This window comes from Lissotriton vulgaris, chromosome 1_1, assembly GCF_964263255.1.
Source record: "Lissotriton vulgaris chromosome 1_1, aLisVul1.2, whole genome shotgun sequence".
Taxonomy (NCBI): Eukaryota; Metazoa; Chordata; class Amphibia; order Caudata; family Salamandridae; genus Lissotriton; species Lissotriton vulgaris.
The window spans coordinates 1235968161-1235980399 of NC_141685.1; the positions used below are offsets into that span (position 1 = coordinate 1235968161).

General features: G+C 44.7%; 1 protein-coding gene across 2 annotated transcripts in view; it reads left to right on the forward strand.

Moving 5' to 3' along the window:
- The first annotated feature begins 1369 nt into the window (after nucleotides 1–1369).
- RGS18 (regulator of G protein signaling 18) overlaps nucleotides 1370–12239 on the forward strand; it is a 234105-nt gene continuing 223235 nt past the window's right edge. The window contains exon 1 of one of the 2 annotated variants that reach the window (XM_086964483.1): nucleotides 1370–1699. In XM_086964483.1, the coding sequence (XP_086820609.1) occupies nucleotides 1650–1699 (50 nt within the window). In that variant the 5' untranslated portion in view covers nucleotides 1370–1649. The remainder of the gene's footprint in view (nucleotides 1700–12239) is intronic. The other variant, XM_086964480.1, reaches the window with a different exon arrangement.

Below are 12239 nucleotides of genomic sequence, written 5' to 3' on the forward strand. Positions count from 1 at the left end.
CTTGAGACCCGAACACTGCCCTGGAACTAGTTCAAAACCAGGGGGAATCCAATGTCAGAGGTCACACTCCTCCGCGGTAAGGTCAATTAAGGTGGTCGTCCTACTCTGCCATTTCCTGTGCTCCAGGCAGAACAAATATGCTGGTGAAAGTCAAATATAATGTTGAGGTCTCTGCGATAGAATTCCAGGTAAATGTTTATAAAGTTGCTGAATAAAGAGTATGTCACTCGACACCTGATGTGAGATTCAATAACAGAACCACACTGCTGCATATGGTGAAAGTAATCTTCTTTGATAGGTGATTACTTTAGAGACCAAATTCACACCAAGATCCTGGAGCACCTGACAAAGAATCCCACTAACTCTAAATTCCACGTTAGCAACCAACCCTACCTTCCAGAGCATTACTTCATTGCAGTTACGGAACACTACAATATTTTATTGGGTGGGGGGTTTGAAAAATGTACCTGATACATTCAATACAGTTGTACATGGTTCCCACAAAACAGACCAAACAGAATTAAACAGAGTGAAACAGTTGCAAACAAAATGCATTTTAAAAATCTCTCATAATTCTACAACATGGATACCACCTGCACTAGAACAAATATTACTACAGTTTGTATGGTCCTACTAAGACAAGTAGGTGAGACGTTGGGCACCTACAATCCTATTTAAATGACATTTTAATATCACTGTGGATGGCCATTCTCTTTCTCTGAAAAAATACATTCAAATATTATTTTACTGAGACATGAAAATACGAATTTGTCCAAAGGATACAGAGCATTGGCAGCAAACGTCACAAGCAAAATAAACTATGAGGCCCACAATATATGTTAGATAGAATTCGACGTTCATTGGTGCAATGAGTTTATTTTTTAAACAATAATCTAACACTGGTCTCTGTCCGATGTGTTGTAGTGGGTTAAAAAGTAATAGATTAAACATGTTTTCCATCACCTTTGTGTTTTCTTCAGATTCTCCGAAAATGCCCGCCTCAAATTCAGTTATATGAGGCACTTGTCTCCTGAAAATGCAAAATTAACAAACATTGCTGCTGAGGGCTTCTGATCCACATGCACAATGTCTAATACTGACGTACACGTGTGAGAGGACAATAGGTGACGAAAAGAATTGTCTCAAAAAGAAAGAAAACATGACTTTTGAATAAGTGATTGTGACACAGATATGAAGCCAAAATATAAAGAGGTTGTTATAGGACCAGGGTGCCCGCTTGCATCACAAACATTGACCACAAACGTCTCGATGGAAAAAGCTGTGTTTATCTCCAGTACCATCAACAGTCAGTTTGCAAATGAGCAACCGTACTTCCCTAAATACGCAGGCCCTTGGGGCGACGAGCGCCGTCACTCGAGATAATGCTCAGCTCTGGTGACTAGAGGAACCGACGTACATGTGGTTTCTGTGAGCGTGAGAAGGAAGCGCTTCTGCACACCCCTTCCCTTCAACCTGCTCTATGTAAAGCCGTCGGAAGTCCTCGGGCAGGAAGCACCTCAGAGAGTGACTTGGATGCAGCTCCTGTCAGCACAGCTTTGCTGTGGGTCCTCAAAAGAAGCCTGTGATAATGTTTCGTGTTTGTCATCTCAGCTAAAGATCCTGGTGGCCTGAGAGGGGGGCATGTCAGGATGTTTAAACATAAACGCACAGACGGGACGCAAAAGAGTCACAAACACGGGTGAGTAATAAGCTTGATCACACCCCCCTCTCACTTTATGACCTACGCCGACGTTCATCTGCTTACTCTATACTCAGTGGTGTAACAAATGCCCCGCAGTGCGGGGGCTTGAGGGGGGTGGGGGGCGAGCTCCAGGGGTCCCCTCAGCACAGAACCCTAGCTTGAGAGCTCCCCAGTGAATCCGGAGCGGGACCCCTCTATGTACTTTGCAGGGGGACCCCCTTAAGTATCGTTACTCCACTGTCTATGCTACCTCATGCTTGTCCCACCTCTCCTCATCACTCCCGTTTTCCAACTAGCCCGTTCTTCTATATTTAATTGCCTCTTAAAGTTCATATTGATGTAGTACGGCCTTGTTATTGTTATTTTCGGTTCATTCTAAACATCCCCAACTTTCTTAGGAGTGTCTTGGAGTTTATAATAGGCTCAAAGAAAAAAATATCCTGAAGGAGTTAAGGGGCATATTATCAAGGACGGGTGTTAAAATTATCACCGTTTTATCGGCAGGAAACTGCCGATCAAACAGCGATAATGGGCTTGATAATACGCCCTTGTTAATTCCCATGGAAGCCTATGTTCTGAGGTTAACACGGGCTTCCATGGGAATTAGCAAGGATGTATTATCAAGCCCATTATCGCCGTTTTAACGGCAGTTTCCTGCCGATAAAACAGCGATAATTTAAACACCGGTCCTTGATAATATGCCCCTCAATTTCTTTATGTTTTTTTCGTTATGCTTATTTCGCGCAATATTTGATCCGTTTCACCATCAAGAAAGATTGTTTCTCCTCGCGGGAGACTGATTGCAGAACTGTCTTGCATGAGCTGTGAAACTGATGTTTGTAGCTCCGAAAAACGTTTTAGACTTAACACGACCTCCATGAATACTGCTTAACTTTTGTACAGGAGGTACGCATTTAACTACAGTTTTTCTGCGATCAAAGGGTCATATTATCAAGGGGGTTTATCTCCGCTTTTTTGGCTTTAAAAGCCAAGAAAGCGGAGATAAAATTATCTCCCTATTACCTAGCTGTCGCTAACACCAGTTAGCGACAGCTAGTAGGAGATAGCGACCATCTTGGGCCCCACTTTGCATGTCAGTGATATGTATCACTAATGACATGCAAAGTGGGCGTGCCAAGATGTTAGCGAATGGAAACAGTCGCTAACATCGCTATCTCCTATTACCAACTATTGGAGATATTCGCGCTAATCGCGAATATCTCCAAAAGCTAACACCTGCCCTGAGCAGTTCTTAGCCATGTTATCCAATGAGAGGTGGATAACATGGCTAAGAGCATTAGCTCGGTAATGCATGAATATCGCTGACTTTTCAGCGATTTTCATGCATTTTGGCCGATTTTTATCGCTTAGGAGATAAACCTTGATAATATCAAGGCTCCTAAGCAATAAAAATCGTCGCTACACGGCGATAATATTATTGCCGCTAAGCCAACCTAGCGATAGTTATCGCTAGTTGTTGGTAATATGCCCCAAAATGCTTTCCGCATAACAAGCGAAGTTTTCTGTTAAATAACATTTGTTTTGCAAGTAACACAGGTGTAATCTCGCCCACCCCTTGTTTTTAGCTGCACTGGAATGTAATAGGAGACCGTTCAAAATAAATTGGCTAATGATTGTCAGCAATGTTAGTGAACAGCAATAGGGTTGCTGTTAACATTGTTCTTTGAAGTAAGTGCTCGCTGAAGATTAAGGTATGTGCAGCAGATCGCAGATTCGAATTCTACTGGAGAAGACTCATCCTTTCATCCATCAAAGGTTTAGGAACTAGAGGACTTATTCACAAGCACTAGGCGCTGCCAGAACATCAATTTTTTTTTATGCTTGAGTGGTGCACAGGGCTTAGCCATATCTACAAGGCCACGTAAGCCACCAAGTGTGACTTTCTATGGCCTTGTAGATATGGAGTGTGGCAACGCAGAGCAAGTCACTGCGTTGCCTCACACTGCGTCAGGGAGGCGTGCCATGGGCATTGTAGTGGGTGTTTCCACGCAACGCATGTAAGTTGTGACACCTTCCCAGATTTACGACATGGTGTAAGTCTGGGAATGCGTTAAAACAGTGTGCCTCCTCAGGGGTGGCATAACAAGGAGAAATAACATTATTTCTCTTCATTTTGTCCTCTTTTCAAGTTTACTGCTTTCTGTTGCACGCATATAAAGAGGAAAACGCCTCCAATGATTCAATCCGCTCCAATTATGCAATGCCAATAACACAGACATCCTTGCACGATGGTGCAAGTGGAGGGTGCCTGTGCTGGCGCCCGGTTGCTAATTGTGCGCTGGCTGACAGGACTGGAATACAGCGTATTTTGTAAATACAGTGCATTCCTACCCATTTGAATTCGCATAGGGCAGTGCAGCAAAATGACTTGCAGTGCTGCTCTATGCCAATTCTTGGTAAATAGGCCCAGGGCCGGACTGGCTACTGGGCATTTTGGCATGCTGCCGAGCTGGGGGCTGATGTCACTGCGGTGGGGGCTAATTTCATTGATGGATTCCTGCGTGTGCTTCGAAATAAATAAACCAAAACGAATTTCGTTAAGCACATGCAGGTCTCCATCAACGAAAGCAGCCCCCAGCTCTGCAGCATACCAAAACGCCCGGTAGCCAGTCCGGCCCTGTATAGGCCCCCAGGGCCCTCATTTACAAGAGGTCTGCACCACCTGAGCATCATTTTTTATGACGATCTAGAGGTGCCGGACTCTCAAACATATCTATGAGGTGACTCAAAGCCACCCTTAATGGCTTTGCATAGCTATATATATATATATATATATATATATATATATATATATATATATATATATATATATATGGAGTTAGGCAATTCAGCACAAATCCCTCCGTTGCCCTAAGCTATATCAAGGAGGCATTCCATGGGTATAGCTGAGGGTGTTCCCACTTAAAACATATGGAATTTGACACCGCCCCATACTTACAACATCGCGTAAACCTGGGGCAGCACAAAAACGTACGCCTCCCCATAGCAGGCGTAACAAGGAGAAATGTTTGCAATTTTCCTCGTTTTTTACTCTTTCCACATGTGCTGCTCTGTGGAAAATGACTCTCGGGATTGTTTTTGTGCCCCTTCCTGCGCAAAAACAATCATGACAACAATACAGGCGTCCTTGCACTAAGGGTGCATGCTTTGGAGCTCGGCCGCTCATTGCGCGCTGGCCAAAAATACAGGAATCTTGTAAATACAGCGCATTCCTGCCTGTTCGAATTAGGGTAGTGCAGCACAGCAAAATTACTTTTGGTGCTGCCCTACGCCAATTCTTTGTAAATATGCCCCTACGGGCCTCATTCATTTACAAGAGGCCTGTGCAGCCTGAACATCACTTTTTATGACACTCAGGTGGCACAGGCCTCTCAGTCATATCTATGAGGTGATGTAAAGCCACCCTGCAGGGCTTTGCATGGCCTCATAGATATGGAGTAAGGCGCTGCCTTCCCTTACTCAGTGGTGTTTCCATTCAATACCAAAGAAAGTTTTACACCGCCTCAGATTTACAACTTCATGTAAACCTGGAGCAGAGTCAAAAACGTATGCCTCCCTAGACCTGGCGTAACAAGGAGAAATGTTTGAACATTTCTTTATTTTTTCCTCTTTTCATGTGTTCTGCATTCTGCAGCACACATCAAAGGAGGAAAACGCCTCTCATGATTGTTTATGTGCAGGAAGGTGCCACTTCCTGCACAAAAACAATCATGCCAGCAACAGAGACACTGTTGTATCATGGTGCAAGGGTGCCTGCGTTGGTACACAGCTGCAAATTGTGCGTCGGTTGTAAGGACAGGAATGCACCATATGTGCCCTTTCAAATTGGTAAGGGAAATGCAGCAAAATGGCATGTGGCGCTACCCAAAACCATCTTTTTGTAAATGAGGCCCTTAGGTGATGGCATGACAGTTCGTACAATGTAATGATTGTGCCCCCTGAAGAATGTTTTTAGGGGCCACTGATATTGATAGCCCAAAGGTTGAAAGCGGCGCTATAGGCTCCTGAATGGTGGGGCCATAATGTATCACAGGGGCTGTAGGCACCTATGTTGAACCCCTATCCCTATTTATTCATGTGCCTGGCCATTTTCAAGAAATATCGGCAAATGTCAAAGGTCTGAAGACTAATGAAATGTGAATGGGTTAGAAGCAAACTTTTTGTTTTTATGGACATTTAAAATTTTAAGAGTGCGGTATCTGAAGTACAGTATACAAAAGTGAAAATGGGTAAAAGGCGAGATCGCATTTTGTGAATGTGTACACATTTTTAATACATATACTCTTGACAATGAAGTTAGCGACAAGATGCATGCATGCAACAGTTCTAATGATTAGAAGGATGGTGAAGATAATAGTGGTAATCGGTAGTACCGCCTACGTCCGTGATGAGCTCCAGGAAGCTTGAAGCAGGAAGTGAGTGTTGTGCATGCTAAAAACTATCATTATGTATATTTGGGAAGACAGCCTTCGCTACTTGTAACATGCATACTTCTCTAAATCCTACATGCCAACATCCGCATTGTGATGGAGGCGTGCTGCATTGTTTTTCTATAACGTTTCAAGGGCTAGATACCTAAGCCTGGCTAATGAACAACAGCCTCTTAATAAGTGTGGGGCTATTGTTTCCATTATAGTAAGCTGAAGAGCACAGAATAAGGATCCAATATGAAACAAGCACTGGCAAAGCCAATACGGCTTGCGTTATCTGCAAGAATTTATGATTTGTCCTTCACTGTTTTGTTTTGGTGTGCTTTTTGCAATTCTTTATTTCTGGGAAGCAGCCAGACTCTTTGTAATCTAAAAAAGTGCGTAAAAATATAAATATTTTTTGGGGTCTCGAAAAAGCACACATTGTCCTAGCAGAAAACTTTTATAACTATACTGAACAGATAATTTGAGTAAACTCAAAAGGTTTTGGCTAACAACAGACCTAAAAAGCACGATCAAGAGAAGCAGCCCTGTGAAAATGTGGATGATAATTTTTTTCTCCAAAAGTGACAGTCGATTAACATTAAAGGAATTCATAAAGCATCATTAAAACACAAAGGGCCCCATTAGGATTGCGGGTGGATCGCCCCCGCCGGGTTGACGGGGGTGATCCGCCCGCCATCCATACAGAAAAGACCTCCCGTCATTATGATGGCTGGTGGGTCCACAGCGGACAGAAAGACCGTCCGCCGCTCTTTGTCCGACAAGTCGACCGGGCGGAAAAGCGTTCAATAAGATGGCGGTGTCTGTTAGACACAGCCAGCCATATTACAATGAGGGAGGAAACATGCCTTTCCGTGGTGGCATTGCTGCCACAGAAAAGCTTGCAGAGTTTTCTTGCAGGGGCCCGTTGCGGGCCCCCAGGGACTCTGGGGGGTGGGGGGTGCACATGGGGGTATCTATGGTTCCCCCCCTGTATTTCAAATTTCAACTTGGCAGACACCACACGGTGCCTGTCATTTTGTGCATTGAAAGGCACAACTTGCCTTTGTGGCATTGCAGCGGGCGGTGCTTTCAGCATTGCTTGCTGCAATGTTACAAATGCGCAATGCGCCCGCCAGTGTGGCGGGTGCATCCTAATTGTGGGTGCGGGACTGCCATAAGTATTGCTGGCTAACCCGATTCCCGGGGGTATCCGCCCGCCATACTAATGACCCCCTAAGTGTCAGGCAGATATACTGAAGTCCCACACACAGCTCTGATATGTCAACATATCATAGTCAGAAATAAGATGACATAAAAATTGAGTTGTTAATATCTTTTACAAAATATACTGTCCCGTTGGATGCAGATTTTCTATTATAAACTCCAATACGGCAATAACTTTGTAAAAGATATATAGGATAAAATGTTTACGTCTGACATGGTTTAAACTACGATATTGTGGTACAACACCAGAGCACCATTAGACAACAAACACATAGTATATAATCATCCCATTAGCACAAATGTCACGTGTCATGTATTCTTGTAAGTGGATCGGCACTTCGCCTAAGGACCTAACCAGCACGGATCGAGTATCTTACCGACCGCTACACAGACAGCTTCCACCAAAACTGCGGATCGAATAAATTATCGACCGCAGACTCATAGCAACAGGACGGGACCTCTAACGGAGACCTGCCTAGACTCTCCATTCGTGTGACTCGGAATTCCATCGATCACTCCGGATCTTGCATAACGCCGAGCCAAGAAAGCACGCATAGACCAGGAGAACCCCTCCACTAGTGGGCTAAACTAAATTGTAATACCAGGCAATATAAACTCTAAGTCCTGATGATGATCCCATTATAATTTGAGCACGGAATCGAAACACCGTCGACTTTGTTTAGTAGACATACAGTGTAACTTGTGATTATTTTTTATGTATGGACTATTCTGGATATTACTGTCCATTCTAATGCAAAACAGTACCCAGTTCTGCTCAACTTCTTTGCCTGAAGTAAACTGCTCTTTCTTTCTTCTATATCCTTTTCTCTAACTTCTAGTACAGCACAGGCTTGTGCTCTACTTCACACAGAAATGTTTGTTGTGAAACTGTATTTCAAACTTAAAAAATCTGTTACATTCAACAAATACATTCCTTACCTGGCTGGGTTTAGGAAAAGAAGATATAGTTTCCGATTGTGGTCTATATTACATTGAATTTGTATACTGTTCTAGGCTTAGGACCTCTGTTTTTTGAAAATGTATTCTTGTAAAACACAATATGGGATGCAAAGCAGCATTGCATCCAGCACCATCACATTTAAATAACAATGCACATAACTATACTGGTACAGCAAAAACAGACAATGAAACAAGTAACAATTGTGGGGCAGATTTACAAGCCCCTTGCGCCACTTTTGCGTCACTTTCCCATGTTAAACATGAAGCAAAAGTGGCGCAAGGGGCTTGTATACCTTCTAAACAGAGGTGTAAACACTGTAGCTCGATCTAGCCCACAATCTAAAACAATCACTCTAACTGCTTCACGCACTTTACCCAGGATCCAAGTTACAGACATCAGCAGAATCTGCTTGTCACTTCTCACAAGGTGACAGGCAGGAAACAACTGTATTCCTGTGTGCTTCACCTTTGCAACACATTTGTACACATTTGCTCAAGTCCAAGCATACCAAACTCCTGCCCAGCAAAATAAGTTAAATGATGCTTATTTTCAATTCAAAAGGCCACAGGGAAACAGGAGAAAGCTACTGTACTACTCTCAGAACAACAATACCCGTAATTTGTGGCTACTGCACTATTTCTGAACAACAAAAGCAACAGCGGTATAAGGGAAGGCTGCATGACATTGTTGTATCTGGTTGTTACAGAAAGAGTGGGAGCGTCACCAGAGTAAAACCTCATCGACAACTTCCCATGCTCTGTTTGTTGCCATTGCTGGTAATACATATCTAGGTAAATGTAACATCCCACTCCTTTCTCCCTTAACCATATCCATGAAGGGCGCTCTCCGATAGCGCCCTTCCACTCGCACTCACAGCTCCCAGTTAACTAAAAACCTCAGAAATGACCATAGCCTCATTCTTTCGGACGTTCACACTGTCTCCTTCCTTTTGCACCCATTTCATTTAGAAGAGACAAATCAGACCCATCTACCCTCCCTCATGTATCACTCTGAATCCCAAAATAAAGATCAAGCAATACTCACCGCAATCTCTGCCAGATTGTTTTTAACCCCTTCTATGCTTATGACGAGCTCAGCTCATCATGAGGCACTGTGGAGCTGTGCTCATGATGAGCTCGTCATAACAGCTGCCGCACTCCCACGCGTTGCAAATTCCCCGCCTCTGCGGGAGTTCTATTGCAGTGGGCGGAGTCATGACGAGCCCAGCTCATCATGAGCACAGCTCAACTGAGCAGAATGACAAGCTAGGCTCGCCACGAGCACTGTTGCGCCGCGGCCTCCCCCGTGCCAAGGGGGAATTATCCCTGCGCTGAAGGGGTTAAAAGTTTTTAATAACTATCTTCACTAGGTCTGGGCTTCTCTACAGCTTAACCTGATGTATCATATGGACACTCTCCCTGATGACGTCTACATCACTTGAGATCTCCTCAATCGCTAGAAATCAAGCTGAAAAAATTAACCATGTGAGATCCAAGACCTCACTTGTAGCAACACCATATGAGTGTGAAACAGGGCACTTCACTCTCTCTACTGAAGGTATCTATCTATCTATCTATCTATCTATCTATCTATCTATCTATCTATCTATCTATCTATCTATCTATCTATCTATCTATCTATCTATCTATCTATCTATCTATCTATCTATCTATCTATCTATCTATCTATCTATCTATCTCCATTAGAAAACAAACGCTAGTTTTGCTTATAACTTTGGCACAGTTTGACAGATCTTCACAAAGCCTTCAAGAAAAAAAGGGAGAGGGGGGGTTTGCCCATGCAAAAGGGGAGGGGGGGTGGTCATTTTTGCACATGCAGTTTCCCATAGCAAAATTGTACAGCGACCCCTTAAAAAACAGTGAGCAGGATTACACCAAATGTGGCAGAAAGCAAAAAGCTTAAGATAAGATCTGATTGGTTGCCACAACATACTCAAACATGTGGCTGCAGCACCTTTATGACTCAGGGACTCAGTCCCCTCTCCTAGAATTAAAGTTAAAAAAACAATGGTGGTAAGGGTACAGATACTCTGCCTCCTAGGCTGGGTGGGGGGCCCCAGAGGGTCTTAAACTGCATTTTGTATGCACCACAGATCTGCAGAGCATCCATGGATCTGCCGTGCAATATAAAAAGGGCAGACTCCAGCTCATTTCTTTTTTACTCCCCGCATGTTGGGTCAGGGATCTGGGAGGTTGCCCGTTCACTCATGTTAGTGTTTTAGGGGAGGGGGCTTGCATTGAGCTCCCCTCCCTAAACCATACGAAGGTGCTGGTGATCTGATCACCAGGGGCCAAAGCCAATTTCAATGGGGAGAGGGGCATGCACACCCTCTCTACAAGCCTTTGGAAGTCCTCGGGGATCCCATCTCATGGGGCTGTTTTCATTTTGTTTAGGGAGGGGCCATGTGACCTCCCTCCCCAAGACTTTGGAAGGCACCAGGGACCCCTAGAAGCAAATAGCGCTTTAGGGTTGCTTGAGGTCGCTCTGGATTGGGGCAAAGTCAACATTTCAAGCGGACCACAATGAAGCGCAGGCCAGGTACAGGATGCACAAAGACCAAGGGAACAGTGTACCTTGGTCCAGGTTGCAAAAACGAGATGCAAGGGACGATGTGGGGGTCGATGCGTCGATGTCACTCCCACAGTGGAGGGAATGCATTTATTTCACTCGCACCTTGATGATGATGCATTTGTTTCCAAAGGTGAAGTTTGAAGCTGCGATGCGGTTGATGCCAAAGCTGATGATTCAGGTTCTTCCATATGGTGGAGGGATGTGTCGATCTCCAAAGACTGCTGTGGCATCGATGCGCTGGTCTCAGTCCTGTATTAATGTTGATGCACTGGGTTTCTCCACACTTGGTGAAGGGATGCAAGGATTCCGCTTCTGTGGTGGCAGCGAAGCATCGGTCGATGCAACAGTTTCGGTGGTACTGCTTGGGCTCCAAGTGTGATGATCCCGTAACAGGGCTAGTGTGCCGTGTGTTGCTTCCAGCCGACAGGAGATGCATCAGTTTCACTTGCTCAAGTATCAGTGAACCAAGAACAGGAGCAGGGGAAGAGACTTTGATTTTCCTGAGTCTCAACAACAGGAGGCAAGCCAACAAGTCCTTGAAGTTCACTTTAGTTGCAAATTAGAGCCTAGCTCTCAGAAGGCTCAGAGAGCAGCACACTGCAGCGCAGCACAGCAGAAGGGCAGGCCACACAGGTCAGCAGTCCAGAAGAGTTGATGCAACACAGCAGTTCTTCTGATCAGAAGTGTCTGATTTGGTGGGATCAAAGACCCAGTACTTATACCCAAATGCAGCCAGAGGCCATGCAGGTAAGAGTGATGAGGCCAGGTGGGGGGAATTTTGATGGACGATGATGAGGAAAAAATCATTTTTTTATTTCATTTTCCCTCGTCATCGTCTGTCGAAATTCACCCCTACCCTGCTCCACCGCTTTTACCTTCACAGGCTGTGGCATCCCAAATGTGTCTTTGAATTGGATATGACTTCAAATAAGGGTCTTTCAAGTGCACAAGTATCCCTTTATCCCCAGCCCTGGCTCCAGACTATCTGTGGAAATAATCACCCTTTCTGGGGTCAGGCCACCACCTATTCAGATGTGAGTGTCAGCCCCTCCATCCCTTTCTGCACCCGCCAGAAAGGGGATGTCTGGGGGGTCCATGGGACCCCCTTTATCCCCTGCAGAGGACTGCTGTCGGGAGGTGCACTGCCAGTGCGCCACCTTTTAAATGATACTGTCAGTGCGCCTCCTGATGGCTTTTTTGACTCTGCACCTGTGTCTGTAATACGGCTCAGAGTCAAAGGAATTCCCTCATTGCATAGGGCAGGCCCCTATGCAAATGAGGAAACACCCTCTGTTGATAGCACTGGCGCTATAAGTGCACCAAC